The sequence below is a fragment of the Mytilus edulis genome, chromosome 2 (genome assembly GCF_963676685.1).
Source record: "Mytilus edulis chromosome 2, xbMytEdul2.2, whole genome shotgun sequence".
In the NCBI taxonomy this organism is placed as follows: Eukaryota; Metazoa; Mollusca; class Bivalvia; order Mytilida; family Mytilidae; genus Mytilus; species Mytilus edulis.
In genome coordinates, this window is record NC_092345.1 from 26903514 (window position 1) to 26930602 (window position 27089).

The 27089-nt window shown below is 32.2% G+C and overlaps 1 protein-coding gene across 4 annotated transcripts in view; it reads right to left on the reverse strand.

Moving 5' to 3' along the window:
- The window catches only part of LOC139511857 (V-type proton ATPase 116 kDa subunit a 1-like), a 51982-nt gene extending 25816 nt beyond the window's left edge, over positions 1 to 26166 (reverse strand). For 2 of the 4 annotated variants that reach the window (XM_071298985.1, XM_071298986.1), the window contains exons 1-12: positions 26010 to 26160; positions 21889 to 22052; positions 20190 to 20268; positions 17390 to 17487; positions 12801 to 12929; positions 9194 to 9279; positions 8289 to 8415; positions 7460 to 7636; positions 6492 to 6704; positions 5728 to 5878; positions 5089 to 5228; positions 4065 to 4213 (exon numbers count right to left, since the gene is read on the reverse strand). In XM_071298985.1, coding sequence (XP_071155086.1) covers positions 4065 to 4213; positions 5089 to 5228; positions 5728 to 5878; positions 6492 to 6704; positions 7460 to 7636; positions 8289 to 8415; positions 9194 to 9279; positions 12801 to 12929; positions 17390 to 17487; positions 20190 to 20268; positions 21889 to 22005 — 1466 coding nt within the window. In that variant the 5' untranslated portion in view covers positions 22006 to 22052; positions 26010 to 26160. Of the gene's footprint in view, positions 1 to 4064; positions 4214 to 5088; positions 5229 to 5727; positions 5879 to 6491; positions 6705 to 7459; positions 7637 to 8288; positions 8416 to 9193; positions 9301 to 12800; positions 12930 to 17389; positions 17488 to 20189; positions 20269 to 21888; positions 22053 to 26009 lie in introns of all 4 variants that reach the window. The other 2 variants (XM_071298984.1, XM_071298983.1) reach the window with 2 other exon arrangements.
- Positions 26167 to 27089: the final 923 nt, after the last annotated feature.

Genomic DNA, 27089 nt, shown 5'->3' on the forward strand with positions numbered 1-27089 from the left:
ATATACTATAGTGTATACAGATTGTATTTGAACACATACGAGGGTCTTGAATATTGTCTTATAGTTGTAAGTAATTTTTCTGTAGTCTTCATATTTTCCCCCATTATTCTATATTCTTTGTTTTCTTGGTGTCTATTTTATTTACTTTTTTGGCCCTTTGTTGTGCACTTTCTGTCCATATATATTCTCTCTTCTTCTATATAAATCCTATTCAAACCCTTATAAACATACACAATCAAAATGTTCAACTCAAAACCCCAGTTGACTTGTCATCCATGGAGTTTTTCTCAACCGTTGAGAATATAACAAATGCTAAATGAGTCCGTTTAAAAAAAAAGATGTGGTGTGATTGCCAATGAGAAAACTCTCGTTAAGAGACCATATGCCACAGAAATTAACAACTATACATGTAGGTCACCGTACGGCCTTCAACAATGAGCACAGCCCATACTGCATAGTCGGCTATAAAAGGAGAAAAAGTCTAGGAGTCCATTACTGATATTACATATATATATGATTAATGTATCACGTATACGTCTGATGCTTAATTGTTGGCTCTGCTGGAAGGCAAAATATTTAGCTCTTTACTGACTAGTATTTAACAACTGAAACTAGATAAGTTATGAAAATCAAGGAATCTATACATGCTATAACAGCAAATTTAAACGGAACCAAAACGCAAATTAGTAAAATAATAAGTATACAACTAGCATTTCAGCATTTTAATATTGGTAATTATTAATGATGTAATGCGTAAATAAGTTATCCTACACAGTGGAACAAATGGGAAGCCAAAGTACGTTAATGTCTGGATTAATCTTCTGCAAAAACAATGTCATTTTGTTTATTTTATCTGGTTAAATCTTCTGACATCAGACTCGGACTTCTTTAGAACTGAATTTTAAATGTGCGTATTGTTATGCGTTTACTTTTCTACATTGGCTACTAGAGGTATAGGGGGAGGGTTGAGATCTCATAAACATGTTTAACCCCGCCACATTTTCCCGCCTGTCCCAAGTCAGGAGCATCTGGCCTTTGTTAGTCTTGTATTATTTTAATTTTAGTCTCGTGTGTACAATTTGGAAATTAGTATGGCGTTCATTATCACTGAACTAGTATATATTTGTTTAGGGGGCCAGCTGAAGGACGCCTTCGGGTGCGGGAGTTTCTCGCTACATTGAAGACCTGTTGGTGACCTTCTGCTGCTGTTTTTCTATGGTCGGGTTGCTATCTCTTTGACACATTCCCCATTTCCATTTTCAATTTTATTTCAATAAACTGACTTAAATAAAATTTAAGCAAGTTAAACTGTAAGCTTGCCGCCGTTGATACCCCCGCCGAAATATTTCGGTTCACAGGAAGTTGTTGAGAAATGAATCTGAAAACGCACCACACGGTAAAACTTACTTGCATAAACCCTGTAACCAAATTGATAGATACGAAAAAGATAGATACGAAAAATATTTACTTAAATAAATGTTTACATGTAATGTATGACGTACTTAAAATCATCTTTGTGTAAAGAAACGTTTGAATTGGCTGATCTTTTTGTAAAGCATGCTATTTTGACGGTTACGGATTCAGACTCATTAAAGATGCAAACGATGCAAACGGCTATGCTCGCACATGTTTTGATCATTTCTTTCAAACACATACGTTTGCAAAGTTTACATAAACTTTGACAAACTATGCAAACGCTAAAAATGCGTCTGCAGTTTGTCGTTTGTTAGTACAAACGCTGCATTTTTTTCTAACTTCAACCTGATTAAACGAAGTATTTGTTTCTACGTTTGTAAAAAAGTCTGATTACCAACAACATGTGCATGCATTATTGAAAATTCAAACAGGGTCATTAAAGATTTATCAAACGATGTATTTGTTTCTACTCGTGTAGAAAACAGTAACACACGCAACACAACGTTTACAAAATTCTTGTTAGAAAGAAATGCGGCCTAAGAAAAATCTTGTTAGAATCACAAGAAGTCTTGATAGGTCGTAAAATAAACTTCCCATCACTTTATTCTTTTCACATGTCAATTTAAAAAAAAAATTCGCAACGATGTCATAATTGAAAGCACGAGGAAGGCTGGCCAAAATGTTCAACTTGCGGCTAGTGATTGACAGGTATGATTATATCTTGGGGCTCTTGTGGAGAGCGTGGTGTCGGACGGAAAAAAGATTTCCAGTATTCATATATATATAAATGTCGATCTGATGTGGAAAATTGTGAGTTTTTTTTAATAGCACAAAGAAAAAGACGTTAGAAGAGTAACAATGTGTAACTATAAACGAATTACTCGTTTATAATCTACGAGACTGATCAGATCGAAGTTTGATAAAAAAAAAAAAAAAAAAAAAAAAAAAAGCATTCAATATCAAACCTTCTTGGTTGGAGAAAACATGTTCAATGTATACCTGCAATATGTCTTAATAAATTATATTGTGTATTTAAATTATCTCCATTGAATACAATACAATTTATTAAATGTATCTATGATATCCTCCATAAATAAATATCTGAACAGGTAAAGTTAAATTCGGATCAACAGATTGATTTACGACCTTCCGCTTGTCCATGTTGTATTGCAAAAATATCACAGCAGGTATTGCTCACATTAGACAAGTGTCAAATCAGTATGACATAATGTCGGATTACGGCATCTGCAGTAATTAAGAGTCTGTTTTTACTGTTTTTACAGGAACTGATTTATCTTAACATGACAATAAAGAAGAATTTTGTAAGGTGAACATATTTGTAGTATTGCAAAGTTACCACGTGCATTTTCCTGTTCATTGGTCACATTTAAATAGATTATTCTTTATTGAACTAAATTCGATATTTAAATTGCAAGTAACTTTAATATCAAAACCACCGCTTTTTATTTCTCGACTGAAAAGGGTAATAAGACGGTTATTTTTATCTGACTGTAAACAGTGTATATAATCACAACGATCTATTAATATCCGTTGCTCACAGATAACGGATTATACAACGATCTATTAATAACCGTCGCTCACGCATCACTGGTTCTATCACTGACTCAATACACACCAGTTTAATCGGACAAACGGATAATTCCCTGAGACACGCGGATAATTCCCTGAGACACGGAAAATCTCCGGAGAACCGCAAAATATTCTGTAAAACAGAAAATTTACGATGAACCTCTATTTATTCTCCGTTCCGCGTAGATTTGCCAAAAATCGCGGTCATTTGCCAAATAGGTCTACCAGTGTTAACTTCCAATGATGGTTATTTTCTTATATGCAATGAAATGTTATGTGAATTTTTTTCTATAGAACTGGACAGGATAAAACTTTACTCATGACAAGTATTTCTTTATTTGAAACAAAGATAAATTCTGCACATTTTTTTGAAAAGTGTAAATTTAACAAAGACTAATAGGGGAAAATCAATGGTGGTACAAATGTATTACACTTTCCCAATTGATACGATATTCCCGTGCTTGAATTTCCTATCATGATTTTCTTGATAGAGGGTTGCTGCTCACAAGAAAGCTATTAAACCAAGAGTTCAAAATGGTGAAGTTGAAGTCATCCCTTCGTAAATTTTACGGACGCCATCACGAGTTGGTTGACCGTTATGGAATAACCGTTTCACAAATGATATCGGATATGTTCCTTACGTCGGAACTACAATCCCCTTCCCTTTCATGAATGTGACCTACCAAATTAGACTATTTACCTGGATTTGTTATCACATAAGCAACACAACGGGTGCCACATGTGGAGCAGGATCTGCTTACCCTTCCAGAGCACCTGAGATCACCCCTAGTTTTTTGGTGGGGTTCGTGTTGTTTATTCTTTAGTTTTCCATGTTGTGTCATGTGTGCTATTTTTTGTTTGTCTTTTTCATTTTTAGTCATGGCGTTGCCAGTTTGTTTTAGATTTATGAGTTTGACTGTCCCTTTGGTATCTTTCGTCCCTCTTTTATATGGACAGACAAAGGTAACATTTAATGTTCCCTATAGCAACTACAGGGGCATAAAAATACTACATTTGAAAGATTAATCAAATATTTACAACATATCAAATGAACTTACTTGTTTGTTTGTGGATCTATGGGAAACCATGACGACCCAAACACATTAAGTGACTTTGAAAACACATCATTGTACAAAAATCCAGTGTAGATAGAAAATAATCCCATCAATGTAATAATGTATCTTCCACCAAAAAATGTGGCAAAAATCTGTAAAAGAAATATGTATTAATGTATGGCACTTTAAATAAGTGAAGCAAAATTTCAATCTCAAAAGTACAATAACATTGAGTCAACCAAAAAAAGTAGATAAATTTGTAATGTATTCTCCATTCAAAAAGTTTGGCATGTAAAAAATCTGCAGTCTGACTTAATTTGAATTTGTTTTTAAAGCTAAATAAATTAATACTACATCAAGATAAACGGTAAAACTTTGAATAGTACATTCTCCATCCACAAAATTTTACATGTAAACAAGAATGCTCCATAGTACACGGATGCCCCATCGGCACTAACATTTTCTATGTTCAGTGGACCGTGAAAATGGGATAAAATTTCTAATTTGGCATTAAAATTAGAAAGATCATATCATAGGGAACTTGTTTACTAAGTTTAAAGTTGATTGGACTTCAACTTCATCAAAAACTATCTTGATCAAAAACTTTACCCTGAAGCGGGACAGACGAACAGACGGATAGATGAACAAACTGACTCACAGACCAGAAAACATAATTCGCATAAATGGGGCATAAAAATCTGCAGAATGAAAATTTTTTTATATGTATTAAGCAAGATATCACATCAAAATATAGTTGTCTGAATATGGCTTAAGATTTCCAGCTGTTTTTTGTATGCACATCTTTATACTAACTGAAAAGGTTTATAACTCAAACTTATGCAATTATCAGTTTTTACTCTATTGCTTACATTCAAATCAAATGAACTTTCATCAACAGTTATCTTAATGGCAATCATATCAGATTCTTATTTCTATTTTTATCCTGATAATGGAAGGCAATGTTAGCAGTCAACCAATTTGTAAGCTTTTAAAATATTTAATTTTATTAAAGTTATATTGTTCTTACCTCATCTTCAATCTTCTTGGCCATAAAATATTTCTCCCTTATAATAAGGAATATTCCAAATATTGCCATAATCATACCATGACCAATGTCCCCAAACATCACAGCAAACAGGAATGGAAATGAAATAATAGTAAATGGAGCTGCAATAAAAATAAATATCAGTTAAATGTGTCTATTTGTCCTTGACTGCAATACAATAATTCTGAGACATTGTCTAAAGACTAGCATGGTCTATTTCATTAAAATGGACTTGGGAGGGTACGATGATAAGTAAATGACAGTGATAAAATCAGTATAAATTCATTGGCTGTCAAATATTAAATCAAGAAGAGTAAGAATGGCATAAATGTATTGAAGAAAATGTGATTTCAAACCTGTTTTACCATTGTTATTAAAGAGTTCCTTTACAGTATTTGTGAAAATTGTTTCTAATTTCCTTTTTTGTCATTCAATGTGAGATGCAAAAGTATTGAAAAGTAGAGTCTTGCATAACCTTTTACTTAAAATGCATAATGAAAAAGATTTTTTTTTAAAAGTTTTACTGCTCAAAGATGACACAAAACATTTAAGTAGCATTTATCATGGTTATTAGTTTTGTAGTCAATTACATCCTGAAATGTTCCTGGAGGTAAAATTTACCTGGGTTAATCTCTCTGTAGGTAGAAACTCCATAGGAGTCAACAATGGCTTGAAATGCTTCAGTGAATTTATTTGTTCTGTTGTAAGTTGGAGGAGTCTGTTTGGTACCCATTTTGTTCAGAATTGATGGTACAGAACTTCCACTTCTTTCCTAAAATTAAACATTGTATTAGCAAAATAAGAAAATAATTTGACAAAATGTTTTTCATATAAAATTCTTTATATAAGGTTTTAAAATAATTATAACATATTTTCTTGTGTTGGGAAATTTTTCATTTCATCCCTTTCAAAATTATACAACAACAAATGGAAGTTTTTAATGACCTTGACTGGCTATACAGCCCTTGCATGGTCGGCCCTGGCTTGCGCCTTTTTGGGCATTAAATAGTTTAAAATTATACATATGTTAATGTTCATGCATACTGTTTTTCTTCAAAGAGAGTTAATAAAAAATAAAAAATCATGCATTTAAGCAATTAAAAATCTAGAAAGGTAAATGTGACACCATCAAAATTCAAACTTGATCTGTGTTTTATGGTGATAAGCATTTTTTATAAATTTCATAACATTTGGTTGAAGCAAACTAAAGTTAGAGAACAGAAAACAACTTTTGGAAGTACATACAAAGAAACACATGTACAGACGGACAAGGGTAAAACTTAATGCCCCCTCTGCTATACAGCTGGGGCATAAAAATCCAAACGCAAAAACTTGCTAACAATGTTTTTCATCCTGTGTCATAATTTTTGAAGTTAATGACTTACTGTTCCCCTTCTTAAAGCTTGTTGTATCCTATCTAAATCCTCCACAGGGCACCAGCATTCTGCTATTAAACATTTCTGAGAGGATTCTATATTAAACTGGTTCAGTGTATAGTAAATGGCTTTTATCTTTCGTACTTTAATGAACCAGACTTTTATGTTTCTAGCTGCTGCTACTAAAACTCTATGTCTATGGTCCTGGGTCTGTCCTAAAACCTAATAACAGAAAAAAAATATAAACAAAACTCTTTTTTAAGTAATGGATACTTCTAACAGGACCTACAAAGTTTCATTGAAATCAGATGACCTTTGGCAGTATTAAGTACACATTGCCATTCATTAATTCCTATGCAATTAGCAATTCAAAATTAAGTGTCTAGAAGACACCTGTGTTCCTTTTCAACAACTACACAGGAATATCTTTGCCATAACATGCACTCTCAAAAGCTATGTAGATGTGCCCTAGTACCATATGTATTTATCATTCTTTGTCAGTCTATAGTGTGTGATAAGTTCAAATGACAACAATCACAATTAAACTCCATTTGGTGAACCAAAGCCTGTCATATAACAGTAAAACGAAAACACCTGTTACATTGTAAACAAACTTTATTTTTCTATATTTATCTTATTCATTTATATCTCTTTATTGCTACTTTCACTTTTCTTTCACAACTGTCAAATTCAAGATACCAGTTTAGGTACTTCAGTGAATAATTTGTGTATACTAACTGTCCTGATGACATCTGACTTGCATGCAAAACATGCAGACCATAGTAAATAAAGTGCAGGCCATTTGAAGTGTTGTTGTCAATTTTGGTTATTAATTACGTCAAAATGATATATTTTAAAAGCATCAAATACATTCCTTTTATCGGACATGAGATTCTAGACAATAGTTTTCTAGTCATGTTCTCCTTGAAATTGTTTCAATATCAAGTGTTTGTTTAAAGGGTTCATTACTAACTTACAGTATTCAGATCTTCAATCCTTGTCATTACACCTATAGCCATTTCCCTTCGCTCTGCTGGAGTCTCTGGGCAGGGATACAGTGTAGCTCTAAAACCTTCACAGATTTTCTTCACTCTTGATTTCAACTGGTCTCCTTGGAAAAATATGATGAACACTGACTTGTACACTTGATCTCCCTGAAAAAACACAGATCTTCTTATTTGTCTGAATGTATAAATACATTGTACAAAATATGATGTTTATTCAAAGGAAAAGAATGCATTATTTAGATAACTATGACATTTTTTGCGGTCATATAATTTTTTTAAAATTTTTTTAAATTGTCTGACAGCCTTTTTTAGGACTAACTAATGCTGTGAGATATCAGAGTGCTGTCAATATAGAAAACAGGGCAGCATTAGTCTCTATCTTAAAATCGTAATAGATCCATTCTCATGTATATAACTTATACATCGCTTCATTCCTTATTCATTTTACTCCACTGATATGTAAATATGTAACTTTTATTTGGACCTTTCATTATTAAAGAACATTAAAAAGCATGTATTTAGTCACTTTAATGACATTTATATGCAAGTAATATTTTTTGTAAAATTATGTTGTTTTTTTTATATTAAAAATTAGGGAGATGAAGAAAAACATAAATTATGCCAAGATTCATGTACAAGCTGCTGTTGTTTTTTTTTTAATTTTGAAGGCATGTGAATACTTTTATAAGAACAACCACTTACTGACTTTGAGTGCATGTCCATTAATGTATAGACGTTCACAAAAATCATTTATAGACGTAAGAGACGCACTTGAGATAATCTCCCAACCTCTACATACCGTAACAGGATCTTCAAGTGGGTTAACTATTTCAGTCTGACGGAGGAAAACATTGCCTCTACAAACTCGCCACAACATCTTCTCAAATGCTGGTATCTTCTCTCTTAGTATAACTCCCGCAACAAACCTATAGTGCAAACATTGAGAATATTTCTATCTATTATATTTCTACAATTATTTTTTCTCCATTAAAAAAATAGTAAAACATATATACATAAATAAGAAAAGTCCTTTTGGGCTAAGGAAAAAAATATGTTGCTTCAATTAACATATCTTGATACAGGAAAGGTCTACTTATCATTTTATTTTTCTCAAAATATTATCAGTTAAATTGGAGAATTGTTCTTTGGAAAGGATAGAATGAAAAGGAATACTTTATGTCATTTGTTCTCTGGTGGAGAGTATCCAGTCTCATTGTAAAGCACATCTTCTTATTTCATATTCTAAATTCAACTCTTAATATATGATTCTGTGTTGATGATTATCATGGTACTATCTTTATTCTGTAAAACATGTACGTTGTGTATAACATACACAAAAAGCCAAACATAATGTGTTGGTCCTAGATCAAAACATTTCTTGCTTAAAATTTGCAGTAGACATAATACAATGTAATAGATGAAGTTTTAGGGGGTTAAAACTTCTGTATTTTTACCATCGGCAATCAAAAATTTCAGTGTGTCAAGGGTTAAATAATAAAACAGGAGAAATGATACATTGATTTTTTATAGAATTAGTACAAAAACTAAATAATACATGTATGAAGTATTTCCATAAGTCTTTACCTGTTACAACAATTATAAACTCACCCTACTTTTATAGCCAGACCAGTAGTCTTTAGTTCTTCTTCCAGTAAACCAATGGTTTCATCCTATATATAATGAAAAGTTGGTTATAAGACTTACCCGAGCTTCAAGGCTTGTCCAGATCTGTATGGTTCCTCTCCCAGAAGTCCCATCGTCTCGTCTGTCAGTGAGGGATCATGTATTGCCTGAGTATGATGAATTTCAGCCTGATGTGAATGATATACACAAAAATTGTAAATAATAAACCCTCCCCTCTATAGGAGAAAACAAAAACAAAGCAAAACTGAATAATAATGTGCAGAAACTTAGGCATCTTATAGTTATAGTTATAGACCTAAAAATATTTGAACTTAAAAGTATTCACAATGTTGAGTTCAGCAAGTAAATAATTTGTCATCATTTATACATTATATCGTTATAATGGTAAGTTAAAAACAATAAAAAAGAATTGTTATGTTTTCTTTTCTTAAAGCCATCTATTTAAATTTCTATAAAATGCCTTAAGTTTATAAACAATGTAGTACACAAAACTGCAAATACATTCAGATACAAATTCTCATGTGTTCATGCACTTATTATGATTCCAGTGCATTTATACCTTTTTTGTTCTACAGCTTGTCTAAATATTTGATCTTGTGGAATAATGAATTATGAAGTCAGCCACAGTTTTGCTTTCTATCACTTGAAAAAAATGTATTCTCAAAACAAATGTAAATTCTTTTTGCCTTCATTTATCATGTTTATCATTGCAATTGATCAAGAATTTGGAAAAAAAACATGAGATATAATTATTTTAAAGATTTCAGAAAGTGTTAAATTCAGATAATGATAATACTATTTAATGCAAGATGCAAATTTTTATTTTTGCTAAAAGTTAATTTTTAAAAGTTAATTTTTGCTGAAGTTAATTGTACAATATAAATAAAAAACAAAAACATTGCAGATTTATCAATTTACAGTAAAAGGTTAAAGATTATAGCAATGAATCCATGAAAATTACTATCCAAATAATTACAGAGAAGAAGTATCTTTTTTTCCCTCTCTCACTAAAACATGTACAGAAGTGAGACACATAATTAAATAGATATTGCATGCACAAAAAACATCACATGTATTTATCATTTTCTATACATTCAATTACCACAGACCAAATTAAAGATCCTGGTAGCCATAGCAATCACATCTTACAACCAGTCAGTATCATTGGAGTAAACAGCAAGCACACAATTTAATTTCTTTTTGTTTTAGATCAATGATTGTATCATATAAATATTTCAACATCAAAAGTTTGGGCTTTAATGGTATTTAAAAACATAAGTAAATGAAGATATTTGCATTTGAGACATATAAGCCATGATACAACAACAACAAAAATAGTTTCTCAGGCAAGTTTATGATATAATGGCATACATTTCATTGTCAACATGCCATCTTCAAATATGTTAACTTAACTGTATCAAATGCAAATTTAATTCATTTTGAAGTTTAATTTTACTAAGCAGATGTTAATAAATATTGTCTTGTCAATAGTTTGGTAAAGAATGGAATTAAGTGGTTTCCATAGATGGTAACTCCAATGATACAGGTCAGTTGTAAATTGAAGCAATGTCATATACTGAAAGTGTTACTTTGAAGCTGAAGTAAAAAATATACATGCTGAAGCTGATATATTCATCATAGATTTGATATTTTATAATTTTCAGTCATTTATAAGTAACCAAATCAATATAAATATAGGAAAAAAATGTACTTATATGAGAAACATGACCGATACCAAATGTGGAGCAGGATCTGCTTACCCTTTCAGAGCACCTGAGTTTACCCCCAGTGTGTGTGTGTATTGCTTAGTCTTTAGTTGACTTTTTTTGTTGTTTTTTGTAGAAGATAGGTTATTTTGGGTAGGTTTTTTGGTAGAAGGTAGGTTTTTTGGTAGTTTTTTTGTAGAAGGTAGGTTTTTTTATAGAAGGTAGGTTTTTTGTGTTGTTTTTGTAGAAGGTAGGTCTTTGGGGTTTTTTGTTTTTGCAATGACATTCTATATTTGTCTCAGACTTGGAAGTTTTGTTTTTTATTTTCTTCCACCTCGCTTCCAATTTTAATCTAAATAAAAATCTGCATCAAATTACATCTGCATTAAGCATTTGACTTAATCATGTTAATTTACACATAATTTATTCAAAGTGAAAGAAAGATAAGGGACTTAATTCACCCAACTTTTATACCAAAGTGAAAGAAAGAAAAGGACTTAGTTCACCCATCTTTTATTCTAAATGTGTTCGGGTAAAAATTAACAGGATATGTAACTCAATTTAAATTACATGCTTGCTTTAACTAGTGCACTACTAAAGCAGTTCTACCATTGTCTAACATTCAAGAGACACAGAAAGCAAACTGAACGTTTTTTGGCATGCAGTATAGAAAAGTTCCCTTCCCAAATACATATTATCCCCATATAAGCACTAAGTACTAAGCTGATACTGTGAGGTTATGCTTTTCCATAATATCAATTTTGTCAATATTTCAATCTGCATTGTACCAATAAGTGCATACTATAGGACAAGTTTGGTTGTTTGAGTAGGAGCTTGTAGCATTATCATAGACAAAAATGCTGAAATTTTTATCATAAAAGAATATTGCATTTTAATGAAAAGGGGGAAAATTCTGAAAGCTTTGCAATCATAAAATATGTGAAACGAATACCTCAACAGACAGTATAACCATTCTAAGATATATATTTTAAAATCAAATTATTTTCCTAAGTATGTGTACAATCATTTAAGAACAGCAGTTCAAGTTATAATGAATAGAAGAGCTCAAATGTCAAACGTAAGAAAAGAATTTATATGTACAAATTGTAAATCAGAACGATTTAATTTTTATTAAACTGAACTGATTTCTTTTTCTTGAAGAGGGTCATAAATCAAGTTAAAAGCTAATCTTTTTATACATTATATAGGCATGTACCTGTAGCTGTGGGACTATTCTCTAAAGTTTAAAAGCTAATTGGCTAGCTACACATGCATTTAAAACTTGAACTGCTGTTCTACCATTTGCTTATAATTTTTTGAGTTAAATGCTGAACTCCTAACATATCATTTCAATCAGATGAAAGCTATATATTGCATAACAGATTCAAACATTCTTATACTTGAAAAAAATCATATAAATTATATGTTTTGACATTCAGATCAGGCGTCAAACTCTTTGTCATGGCTGGTTTAATGGTTTGAAAGGGTCTATAAATTTCTCTTTCAATGTCTTAAACTCATTCTAGTTCTTCGGAAGGCGACACTTGTTGAAAATCTGCGGTAACCTCACCCAGCATGCCCTACTCAAATTCCCTTTACCTCACAGTCCATTCATTAACTTAAGCATTTAATCCTATGCACCATAAAGATAATAGGTAACACGTTTGTTTATCCATTGCCCTAATGAAAATATTTTCCAACTTTTTTTTAGTTTAATTTTCCACAGAATACCAGTCAAAAGTTACTTATTACTATTAGAAGACAATTAGTCTATTACAGTAAAATAATCTGAGCATGTTCTTTGTGCCAAAAAAAAAATATGTTACTGTAATGTGCAGTCTACAGAGACATTGCAATAGTGAAAAGAATTTGTGACTATCTTTTGTTGTGTTCATGTTTCTATATTTGACAGTTATAAAGTAGCCTACTAGAAGGTTTTAAATACAAATGTATATACTAACCTCTTCAAAAAAAGTCTGTGTCTTCCTGAGTATGTGTTTCAATTCTGTCAGTTCTAGGAAATTTCTCTTCAATGCTTCTGAGTTAGCATTCACTTCCTTCATCTCATTTTCCAACTTTTCAAAGGTGGCCTTTAAAGAAATATCACATTAGTAACAAGAATGTGTCCCCAGTACACGGATGCCCCACTCTCACTATTATTTTCTATGTTCAGTGGACTGTGAAAGTGGGATAAATATCTAATTTGGCATTTTAATTAGAAAGATCATATTATAGGGAACATGTGTAATAAGTTTCAAGTTAATTGGACTTCAACTTCCTCAAAAGCTACCTTGACCAAAAACTTTAACCTGAAACTTGCACTTTCATTTTCTATGTTCAGTGGACCGTGAAATTGGGGTCAAAAATCTTATTTTGCATTAAAATTAGAAAACGTGACAGACAGATGGACGGACGAATGGATGAACGAACAGACCAGAAAACATAATGCCCCTCTACTATCATAGGTGGAGGGGCATAAAAACATTATATATTTTTTGTTTTTGTTTGTTGGTGCAGTAGATAATAACAACTGCAACAGTACATTAAGTGCTCATCTATGTAAGATTTTTTGTGCGCTAGTGGTTTATGCCACAGGGTAGTGATATGCGTCAAGTGTGGTTACAATTCATTGATTTGTTAACTACCGCTGGCTAGCATACTTGCTGTGTGAAAAGAAAGCCGAGTGCGTAAGTCTTTCCTGCCAGTACATAGCCTCTACACTATCAAGACTCCTGCAGTGCCTCCCCGCGACAGTGCACGTAAACTGGGGTCTAGCACCTCAGGCTAAACTGCAGGAGATCTCGGAGCAGCAAGGGCCCTAGAGATGCAGTGTGTAGGCCCACCGGTGTGTGGACATGCCCTAGCACTCATCAACCTTGTCCCAGCTATGAGTAAATAGGCGGTTAGATGAGAGTCGTAGCCCAGTAAGGCAACTCATCTAGGAGATGGTAAACTTCGAAAACAAACCTGGATAGAATGGATTCATAAGCTCAGGACAGCAGCCCTTCTAGAGGATGGAAACCTTGACTACAAATTCCCTGGCCCTCCAGGTTGGAGTGTTGGGCATGGGGTCAACTCTCCCATCCTGTAAAAACAACTACAGTTACAGAAACCACAACAAATGAAATTAGATTACCCTCTGTTATAGGTTCAATGGGGGACTCGAACCACAGCGGAATGACTCTTAGTGAAAGCCCTATTGTGGAAACTAGGAAAATGAATACGAGTCTTCTAGGACCTAAAGCACAAATACATATAGGAGCCTGGAATGTTCAAACAATGTATGAAACATCAAAGACTGCACAGGTCATCAAGGAAATGCAGCACTACAGGTTAGACATTCTTGGTGTGAGCGAATGTCGTTGGACTGGCTCAGGAAAGACAAGAACGAATAGTGGAAACATCATCCTACACTCTGGAAACATTGACAAACATATTAATGGTGTAGCAATAATTATATGCAAAGAGAAGACAAAATCATTACTAGAATGGGAACCAATCAGTGAAAGATTAGTAACAGCAAGATTCAACTCCGACTACTGCAAACTTTCTATCATACAGTGTTACGCACCAACAATTGATGCTGAAGATGAGACTAAGGATGATTTTTATGAACAGCTACAGACTGCCATTTCCAAAGTACCTCAACACGACATGCTAGTTATAATGGGAGACCTAAATGCTAAAGTAGGATCCGACAACACTGATGCTGAATATGTGATGGGCAGGCATGGTTGCGGGGTAAAAAATGAGAATGGTGAACGTGCTATCGATCTCTGTCTTTGTAATAAACTGGTGATAGGAGGGACCATCTTTCCACATAAAAACATCCATAAACTAACATGGAAATCACCTGATGGAAGAACAGTTAACCAGATTGACCACATATTGGTGAACAACAAGTGGCGTAGATCATTAAGAGATGTACGAGTACTCAGGTGTGCAGATGTAAACAGCGATCACTATCTACTAAAAGCTACCATCAAACTAAAACTAAGAAAGGCACCTGTTGAAAACCAGAACAGAAAGAGACTAGACACAGCAAGGTTGAAGTCATCAAACGTCAAGAAAGCTTTTTGCTTAGAATTGAAAAATCGGTTTAGTGTGCTAGATAACTCTGATGATGGAGAAGATAGTGTACAAGAAAAATGGGATAACATCAAAGATATATATGTAAAGACGGCAGAAAAGACAGTTGGTCATAAGACAAAAAAGAACAAAGATTGGTTAACATCGGAAACATGGCAAAAAATTGAAGAAAGAAAGATTATAAAACTAAAATCAGTAAATGCAAAATCCAAAAGGTTACAAGATCAACTGCAAGTAACATACAGAGCAAAGGACAAAGAGGTCAAAAGAAGTGCGAGAAAAGATAAAAGACAATATTTGGAGGACCTTGCAAAAGAAGCAGAAAAGGCAGCCATTCTTGGAGAGTTAAGTACAGTTTACAAAATCACCAAACAACTCTGTGGAACATCAAATGCACAGACAGCACATGTAAACGACAAAAATGGCAAAGCATTGAAAACAGAAAGGGAACAAGCAGAAAGGTGGGTCCAACATTTCAAAGAGGTATTAAACTGCCCTGAGCCTGATTTCATAGCTACCCCTGAACCATCAGAAGACGATTTAAACATCAACACAGAACCACCAACTATAGATGAAGTAAGAAATGCCATTAAATCATTGAAGACGGGGAAGGCACCAGGCATTGATTCCATTCAGAGATGTTAAAGGCAGACTTAGAAACATCATCCAAAGTACTCCACAATCTTTTCCTTGTCATCTGGGAAGAAGGGAACATTCCATCAGACTGGAGCAAAGGCCTGATTGTAAAATTACCAAAGAAAGGCAATCTACGCAACTGTGACAACTGGAGAGGGATTACATTACTTTCTGTCCCTAGTAAGGTCTTTTGCAAAATTCTTCTAAAAAGAATTGATAAAATTGTAGATGAAAAGCTTAGAGAAGAACAAGCAGGCTTTAGAAGAGGCAGAGGATGCATTGACCAAATTTTCACTCTGAGGAACATCATCTAGCAATGTATTGAATGGAACACACCACTTTTTATTAATTTCATTGACTTCAAAAAGGCCTTTGACAGTATCCATAGAGAAACTCTTTGGAAAATTGTAAGATCATATGGAATTCCACCTAAGATATTGATGCTAATAAAAGCCTTCTACAACAGCTTTGAATGCAGTGTCATCCTTGATAGCTCTATCTCAGACTCATTTGAAGTAAAATCTGGTGTAAGACAAGGATGTATTATGTCACCAATCCTATTTTTATTGGCCATTGACTGGATACAAAGAAATACAACATCAGATAAGAAAAGGGGTATCCAGTGGACCATGTTTAACCAGCTAGAAGACCTTGATTTTGCTGATGACATTGCCATATTATCAACAACAAGTGAACACCTCCAAGAGAAGACCAACATACTTACCAACTATGCAAAGCAAACTGGTCTGAATGTCAATACCAAGAAGACCAAGGTAATGTCAATAAACAATAGAAATACAACACCAATAACAATCAATGATCTGCCAGTGGACAGTGTTGACGATTTCACCTACCTTGGAAGCATCATAAGCAAAGAAAATGGAACAGGGAAGGATATAAAGGCAAGACTATCTAAGGCACGCGTAACATTTGCTAGACTTCACACAATCTGGAAGTCTAACCAGTACAGTTTAAGGACCAAACTGCGAATTTACAACAGCAATGTAAAGTCTGTCCTACTGTATGGTTCGGAAACATGGCGTGTTTTAGTGAGTGACCTTCAAAAAGTAGATGCTTTCCATACTAGCTGCCTTAGAAAAATCAACAAAATATTCTGGCCAAATAAGATCAGCAACAAGAGCCTTTTGAAGAAATGCAATGCTAAGAGCATAACAGAAGAAATTAAACAACGAAGATTTAGATGGTTAGGTCATGTACTGAGAATGCCACAACACCGCACACCTAAAACAGCTCTATATTGGACACCACCAGGAAAAAGGAAACCAGGGAGGCCTAGAATCACCTGGCGAAGAACTGTAACAGCAGAATTAGAAGCAATGGGCTACACCTGGGCCAAGCCCAGTACATGGCTAAGGACAGAGAGAAGTGGAGGCAGTTTGTTGTGGCCTTATGTCCCACTTGGGATGAAGAGGATAAGTAAAGTAAGTATGTAAGATTTAAACATTTATCTAAATGATGTGGTCAATGACGCCATTTTATATATCATATATATTTGCTTCTTGGGGCAATGCTTTGTGCAGCAAATTCAAAATACTAAAATTCATGAAGTTCCATTTTACATTAATTTTGTGGGTGTGAACCACTTATTCAAATGTCAAACAAAATATAAATTTCATCAGACTTGTAGGTAGAGTCTCCAAAAACAAAATACTTTTTTTTATGATTTCATGAAAACTGATACCCATGGCCATGAAAATAAATGAATCCATATTAATCCCTATAAACTGACTACATTGTACTTGTTTATTTCATCCAATTATAATTGATACTTTTATACACACCAAACAGTGGGTTTTATGCCTACCTCTAGGTCAATCATTTCTCTAGGAGCAGGAGCATCAGGATTATCACCAGTATCTAACATTGGTATACCATCTTTCTTTATTTCCTTTTCAAGAAATCCTAACAATAGAATGAAAATATGATTTACATATATTACATGAATGTTCAGGACAAAGCAATATATATATATATATATAACTTTGATTGTTAAGTGGAATATTTGTGAATAGGAAAACCAGTTTAACCCCAACAAAATCTGTTCCTGTACAAATTTTTTAATCTAACTTATTTATTTTTTTCTATTGTAACTCACTCTATGCCAGCCACAGTCAAATTTAACAGAACCATCTTGAGTGTTTTGCGTACACAATGGTACATGCATGTACTTCACATTTTATAACATTTATTATTTATGTGTCACTTTGTAATTTCCTAAATTTCATTTTTTTTCAGACATTTCCACTTTTGGATTTATTTTTAGAGAGTAGAGTTTTAGTGATATTAACTAGACACTTAGTTTTCTTGTTTGAATTGTTTTACATTGTCATATCGGGGCCTTTTACAGCTAACTATGCGGTATGGGCTTTGCTCATTGTTGAAAGCCGTACGGTGACCTATAGTTGTTAATGTGTCATTATGGTCTCTTGTGGAGAGTTGTCTCATTGGCAATCATACCATATCTTCTTTTTTATACTCAGTGTTCTCCCCAGAACTTTTGGATAGCATCACATTTTGCGTAAATAAAAATAACTGTATTTTTTTTAATTTCGTTTGTCGCGTCGCATTGATGCTCTATTCGTTTAATATGTTTTAGTTTATTGTTCAATTCATAACTGAGAATACAATTAAACTATAACCACAAAAACAGTTGTTTCAGATTATGTTTTCTTTATTCATTTATAGTTACAGAATTATTTTTTTCCTCTTGTGCCAAATAAAAATAAATATGTGGTTTCAGTTACCCAACAATAAGTCAAATGAATGAATGGTTCATTATAGATCAACCTGGTATATATATACAAAACTAAATATCTAGTACACAAAATTAACTATTTTTTATAGTATATCAAGTAAAGATAAAGTAGCAAAAGTAGCAAAAAAAAATCAATTTAAAAACTTTTTTTATCATGTTTATGAAATTCATTGTTTCATGGCACTTAATGAATTGGTTCCAGTTGTTTCTTATTTTTACATTAAAATGATATGTATTTTTAACAAAGTTATCTAAAAAATAGTCTGTTAAAGCGTAGTTTTCTCTCTTGGTATATTTTTTCTGTCTACTGTCCATCTGTTGTCATTATCGTGAAAATGAGGATTTTTGTCATATCTGGTCCGGTTCCGAACAGTAGTTTACAAAAAAATGTGCAATGGCGGCCGTAGAAAAATTTACGAAAATGAGTCCGAGAATAAACATTGTTTGACAAGAGATTGTGAATGAATAAGACGCTTTTAATGCATTAAATGGATTAAACATAAACTTAAGCCAATTATGATAACTTTTTAAAGAAGTATTAAACTTATTTTAGCTCTTAACCAAAATTCTCGCTAGAGGAAGAAAGTAATTTTTGGAGAGTTGCACAAATAAACGCCCTTTTAAAAAAAAAAATTTTAAAATTTCAATCTTTGAAGTTTCGTTATACAAAACGTAGATTTCGAATTGTTTTGTGATTGCATTTTTCCATGTCGAAATTGGTTATTGCAGACACGTGGTATTAGTGGTGTCTCAAGTGTCAGCTTGGGATATTAGCATCCAAACAGTTATCACCCTGAGGGCAATTAACACCTAGCTATTTAATCTCTTAATTGCCTTTAGTGTCCGACTTAAAGGGATTACAATTAAAGGTGATATAATTTTTATGATCATAATCGATAATAGATGAAAGTTCAAAATTGAGGACAAGTAAAATAGTATCTTCAAAATAATTATAGCGTCGCGGGAATAATTATAGCGTCGCGGTAATTATCATAGCATCACGGTGAAAAAAATATAGCGTCGCGCTACCGCGACGCTAAAACGGCCTGGGGAGAACACTGTATACTTATGTAAACAATCGAATCATTTCTTGAATTGACATAAAGAAAGTAAGTCAGTAATTTATTCATTATAGTGACATATATGTAAATATGTACAACTTATAAAATATAATATACAACACATATGAATAAACCTGGCCTAATTGACCCATAAGTCACCCAATAACATGTTAAATAATATAAAACATATTCAAATTTTTAATTTCTTATTACATGTATTACGGTAATCATTTAAGAATTAATCTTCATTACTGTTTAGCTAAGTTCAATATTTTAGATATTTTTTTTAAAAAAAGAATTACATCTCTTGGAGAATGCCTGGAAAATGTATTTGGACAATTTTTGGGTATGATTCAACATAAACAACTGAAATTTTCGTTATTGTCCATAGATACATTTAAGAGAGATGTTGTTAAAAACTCGCCAAACAAATGTTCTCTTATACCAGCATAGAATGAACAGTTCAATAAAATATTAATCTCACATTCTGTAACTTCATCAATGCAAAATCTGCATGATTGGTATATAATGGTTTATAACATGAAATACTGTAAACCTAATTATTTTGCAGATAATTTATTTCTCCTGAAGCCCTTTCTATACAACTTCCAAGATTTTAAAATTATACTTATAAATCTATTTAAATAAGGTAAGGTCTAAGTTTTACATGTGTACCAGGATCTATATTCATAATTCTAACTGTGAAAGTTTGAAAAAATAAATCACTTGGAAAAAATAATTGGTTTACAGCAGTAACTAGAGAGAAAATCTACAAATTTAGAACATACTTAATTTTCTTTCCATCTCATCACACCTTCTTACTTCATTCACAAACTTTCGCTGAAATGCATTTACATCTGGATTCAGCTGAAACAATAATAAATCAATTTTATCAGATCGAAAAACATAGTGCCCATAAATGGGGCATAAGAATTATGATTGTTTATAACTACAACCACTGATAATTATAAGGGTCCTTATAATAGACACGCTAGTGGCAGATCCAGGGAGGGTTCCAGGGGTTGAAACCCCCCTTTTTTTTGGACAATCAATGCATTTGAATAGGGACAAATAGTTGGACCCCCCCCCCCACCCCCCCCCCCCCCCCCCCTTTTTGGTCCTGAATTCCGCTTGCATTAAAATTAATGCAAGTTGCATTGCATGGTCAACAAATGACTGTAAAAATTTGCTACATTTGCATGTATTAATAATGTCCCCACAAGGATAAAAATTTGAACAATTTAAAATGAACTATATCATGTATATTTTAGTGTGTTATACATATAAATAACATAAAATTATTTATTGGTATATTTTTAACAAATTTGATTCGTTTAGGGGTTGCTATATAGTCACATGTTAAAACTATATTTTAGAAGGTAGAGAGAAAACGGCAGATAGCAAAAAGCATATTGCATAGATAAGATGTCGAACAAACAAAAAAAAAGTAAATTAAATAACAACTAATATGTTGTTATTGTCAAGGAGACAATATGATATCTATAAAATTCAAACAAAATCAAATGACGATTTTGATACAAATATGCATAATGGTCTAAAATTAATAATATAACAAATATAGCCTTTGTATATCAACCCAAAGAAGTATATCCTTGTATCGACCTCATAGTCATACAAAGGCTATATATATTTATATAATATCTATGTCATATAAATGTATGTAACAATTAAATGTCTAATCTTAAAATCAAATAGATTTAAATCACTATAACATAGTAATATTAATTCATAAGCTGCATTAACCTATATTTAAAAATTCATTATTTGAGTAAGTTATTAAACCATTTTTAACAAATAAGAACCCAACCCATGTTATTAATCAAATTCAAACAAATTTTCCATATCAACTGTTTCATAAATACATGAAGAGTAAAAACACAAACCACCATTGCAAACAAATTTTCTTTTTTTATTGCATAATTGGAAGAAAAAGTCCCCATGACTTTACATCAACATGATCAACAATCATATGTTGACCCTTACTTCAGACCAAACAAATTTAGAATTATAAATAAGAATAAATAAATTTTATAGAGTGATGGTAAATATATGAACATGATGAAAAAAAATGTTCATCTGATTTTTTGTTATTTTTCTTTATTACTTTGCATTTAGTTGCTAGTTATATCTTTTATTCAATGCATTAATGATTTTTTCCCCAAGAACCTAGTTAGGACAAGATATTGATATCATTGATTATAATCAGCTGTTTGGTCTTAAAGTACATGTTTTAAATAGTGAGAAAAATATGTAAATATGTACACAACTTCTTATTGTTCCAACAACTATTTCATACATCATTTTCAAACAAACAAATGTTCAATAAAAACATGAAAAAGAAGAATAAGAGGTTCTCACAACATTTGACAGGGTCAATAAATTAATGTACATCTAATTACTGATTAATGGTTAAAATTGGATAATTTACTGCATTACCAGAAAACAACTTTTATTAGTTTCACTTACATCTCTAAACTGTACAAGTCCAAGTTCTCCTAACTCAGACACACATGTGTAAGCAGCTTCTGATTGGAGGAATAACTGACATAATGTCATCTCTTCACTCCTAAGTAACGCCCCCATTTTGAGTTCTCTCTGATCACAAGACTATGGATATTATTCTTCTAACTCTGAAATGAAACAAGGACAATATCTTCAGTTTACAGTCAATAAATGTAAAAAAATATTCATGTGTATTATCGAATAACTATGATCTAACACTGACATTTAGCGTCGAAAAAAACCAACACAAGCATATGCATCCTGGCACTGGGGACTTTGTATTGCTTAGCAATATTCAGTGGGCCAAAATCTTGGTCAAAACAAGAATTTTAAATAAACATGTACATTTTTGGAAAGCTACCTAAACCAAAACATTTAACCTTTAGACCTTTAACTAAAACTTAAACCTTATAAGGATGGTCTGACCAACCCAGAAACCATGAAGCCTCTCTTCTGTAGGTACAGCTAAACTTCTGATTTTTGGAATATGAACACCACAGAAGACAGCAATGAGCACCTTTTACCATGTTTCACTGTTGGGGAAGTATGGTAAACGTCGTTCTGTTTCCTGCCTCCAATTAATAACTGGTCAAAGTTATTGGGATTAAAATTTTGTACGTCAAAAGTGTATTTTGTCTACTTTGACATCAGTGACTTTTCGAAACAAAACCGTTGAAAAGGCAAAACTTACCTGAAAGTGATCCTTAAATACTTAAATGTACAATGTTTCTTAGTATTTAACCTACATGTACATGTGTACATTGTATATGTACTAGCGATATATAGTATCCTCATAGAATGCATACATGTAAACTTTTATCAATGCAAGAATATATTTGAAACTTGATCATATATATCTGTATCCCAGAATTGAAATTTTGGCTAACAATAAATAACTGTTAAATAGATTTACTGCTTTTTACAATTTACATGCTACTACTTGCACAGAAAACACGTGATCATGAACATGCATACAAAATCACAATGCTATAACTCAATCCCAATAATGTGGATATTAACAGTATACACAAGCAGAAATTTGGTCTAGAAAGATACCTTTATTTATATTTGAATGTTTGCGTCTTTCACTTTTAAAGCTTATTGGATTTTATAGTTTGCACAAATTATTTAGTTCCCATAAACTACAGTATGTTGAGATTTATATTGGAAGTGAAAAAAAATGAGTTTTGTAAGTTGGTTGTATATTTTCAACAATGTAAACACACATTTAAATTAAGGAATAAAATATGAGCTTTCTAAAAAACAGAGTGCACTCTTAAAAAAATAAATCAATCACTTCAAAGTTAACAATCACATGAATTTTGTAACATCTGAACATTAATTGTATAAATCACATGAGGTCAAAAGAATTTCACCACTTGGAAATTCCTCTATATTTACATGTGATGATGATATATTTAATCAATTTCTTTATATGGTTGTCAAAAACTTACTTGTTGTCCGATTTTTATATAATTTTTATCGTTAATCTCATAAATGTACATAGTTTTTATGGTTATCATGAAATATTTATTTATCTTCCTATTTGCTATTGAAATAAAGTGGGTTTTTTCCTCCCCTAAATATCCTGTATATTCTTTTAATGCAGAATTCATATTTGTCTTTACAGTGATTTCCATACGTGCATGGTTCTATGAGAATAAACTATCTTAAAAGTTAAAAGTAGACAACATACTTTCTTTTCATACATTCATTATAACAAGAAACCACAGACATTTCTGTATTTAATACATAGGCTCTTGTTTCCTAGAATATTGAACTACATGGCACATACATGTATTATTAAGGTACAAAATGTATAAAAAAAAATCAAACTGTGATTTAATCATGTTAATCATGTTAATGGTGAAAATTTCAGATTTTGTGTTTAAATTAAAATTGTGTTTTTGTATGAAATATGTAGCTGAATTTTCAAACATTTTTTCAAATGGTGAAACACTATTTACCTCTAGTTGAAGTTATATTTTTTTTTTGTCTACACTACTATCTTTACATATAACTGTTTGAAAAGCTGTTTTTCTCAATGTTTAAGGGCATTTTTTTTTTATGTATTTGTAATATATACGGATTTGTGTTTTTTAATTTAGGACGAATAAATATCTACAAATGAAAAGCACTTTAAAGGGCACTTTAATAATAATTCGCTTTTAGCAGCCAGTATCATGAATATGTCATGTATGTACAAATGTATGGTACATGTGGTATGATATGACTTAATAAATAACAACTACAATATCATAAAAAAAAACCACTTCAGATATTATTTTATCGTGTTTATTGCATCTACATGTATATAATATCAAAAAGGTACATGTATATTTGTATAATTGGCTCTATATAATAGCTTCATGATTTACAAATGTAATTATATATCAACACATACAAATGACATACAACTGGTTACAAAAAAAACACAGAAAAAAGGAAATTATTGTTTATGTATATTATCAAACCAATATCATGAATATAAAGATGATACATATACAGATTAGTATGTACTGAAATGTTCCAATATTCAATTTTTAACTGTTTATGACTAAGTCTTTTTGCTAGACCTGATAGAACAGCTACTAATCAAAATTCATTTTTGTAAATTCCATACTTAATATATGAAAAAAATATGTTCTGACAGTATTTTTTTTCCCTAGCGCCCTACAAGGATTGACTGAGAGGCAATATGCCAATGCTTCTGCAGTTTTATAAAAAGAATTCAGGCAAAGAATCTAAATTAAATTAAGATTTAAAAATTAATAAAGTTGAGAATGGAAGAATGTGTCATAGAGACAACAACCCGAGTGAGAAAATCCAACACCAGAAGGCCTGCTTCAGCTAGCCCCGAAATAAAAATGTGTACTTGTTTGAGTGATAATGGACATCAAACTAAGGTACATGTAGCTACGTATACCATTTGATTTAACTAGTAAGATCAAACCCAGGACCCCTGGCATAAATCCCACTACCATGACTACCAAAAATAGTTCTCCACAAGCACAGCTATAGCAGAGCTGTTATAAATCTACTACATGTAGGTAGGAGGAACTACCTATACACTTTCCCCAGCTCAAGAGTCGTAACTTTAGTGTATAAGGACCATATCTTTATCTCTTTTCCCTTCAGCTTGCTAGATATTTTCTAACTATGTTTTTGGGGGGGGGGGGGTACCAGTTTTTGAACCAAGAGCATGATTTGACTTTTCAAATAAACAACATAACTTGGTCCGAGACAAGAGCCTGTATGAGGAGTACTGATTTTAACTCTTAGGTTGAAGTGAGGCTCACTACCGAGTCCTCCAGATGGTTCCAATGTACTGCAGTGCACACAAAGATAAGAGTTTTTGAACTGGTCAGTCTTACTATTTGGAACAATGACCATGATGACTGCTCGTTTGTTGTTACAGGTTGTTATTCTATAATGTTCCTAGAAACGAAGTTATTATATGTTGTCATGGTCATGATGGTTGTAGCTTCGATTTGTTGTTTAGGTCTATGAAATTTAAATTTGGTCGTCCAACATGTCCAGAGGCATTTTCCCCTCAACCACTTTGAAAAAGAAAATCAGCCGTTAATGTTAACATCTTGATTGTAGTGACGGAAGCTGAAGCATTTTTGTTATACATGATTACATCCTTCATCCCTTGATTTGTATGTCATGTATGTAGTCTTTGGTAATAAATCTAGCTCCCCTCTTTTGTATGGATTCCACCAATTGGTCAATGTCTTTTTGGGCATATTGGTCCCAAATAATTGATCCATACTCCATAATACATCTTAGGAGTGCTATGTTGTCATTGCATAATACAAACCATCTTTGCATGATCTGATCATATGGAAATATGTCAGTTAGGCCTTTCTACGACAGTGTTTGCAGTAGTTGCACTGCACTATAATGATTGTAATAAAGAAATCTTACAAGCATAGATGTCTATAAGCAGCTGCTTTTCTAACATAATGAGCATAACATCATACCGGTTGTTATTTTACTAGCTCACAGATCAAAACCGAGGTCCGAACCCACCTAGAACTGGACTTGTGGCAACCAGGAAAATAGTTTTACTAAAGACTTACAAATATGATCCTATGATTTTTGCATTCTTTCAGTCCTTGAATAGTTCCATATAGCCAGTCTATGCGATTATCTACATAATTTATTACAAAAAGCACGTCTTTTCGTCATATGACAACAACGTCACCAATCAATGACTGAAGAAGAATAAAGGGAGATAACAAATTATATCAAAGCAGTTTCTTTCCTTATTAAAAAATTAAAAGGCCCTTAGTGTCATATGAGTAAAAAAAAAAAAGCAGACATACACATTCATTAAATACAATTACATCATTAAATGATTTATATAAAAAAAAAATACAATATTTGTGAGAGGAGAACCAGCTTGGTGAAAGAAAGATAACTCCACTTAAAAATAAATCTGTGTGAACTTAAATTTAGATATTACTCATATCAAACAAGATACTAGTTCAGACCAAGGATTTGTATAGTGAGACTATACGAATCCTTGTTCAGACCTAAAAATAAATAACGAATTTAAAGGTGATATAAAAACAACAATTAAAACTAGAGTAGAGTTTTTGTAATAATTAGATGAAATCAGAATCAGAATGAGAATAATTTATTATAGTGTCACTAGAGACATACTGGAAAAAAGTAAAATCACAAAAATACTGAACTTAGAGGAAAATCAATTCGGAAAGTCCATAATCACATGGCAAAATCAAAAACCAAAACGCATCAAAAACGAATGGACAAGAACTGTCATACTTGGTACAGGCATTTTCAAATGTAGAAAATGGTGGAAAATGGTGGAGACACATCAGTCAAAAATAAGACATATATAATATAAATCATAAAACAATTAAACTCATACTCTAAAAATATCATTACACACAAATCCTCCTTCGATTAAACATATGATGTAAAGTTTGTGCTAAAAATAGTTGAATTGCATCATTTGAAACTGAGAAATCAAATTTGTCCTGTGAATCAAAATTGTTAAAAGTCTCACAAATATCACCAGATTTCTTCATTAATTCATTTCTAAAATCTGCATAAAAATCCCACTTTTACCCCAAAAAAAAACATCCTCAACACAATTATCTGTACAATATATACAAGTACGCTCATTTGAAGGA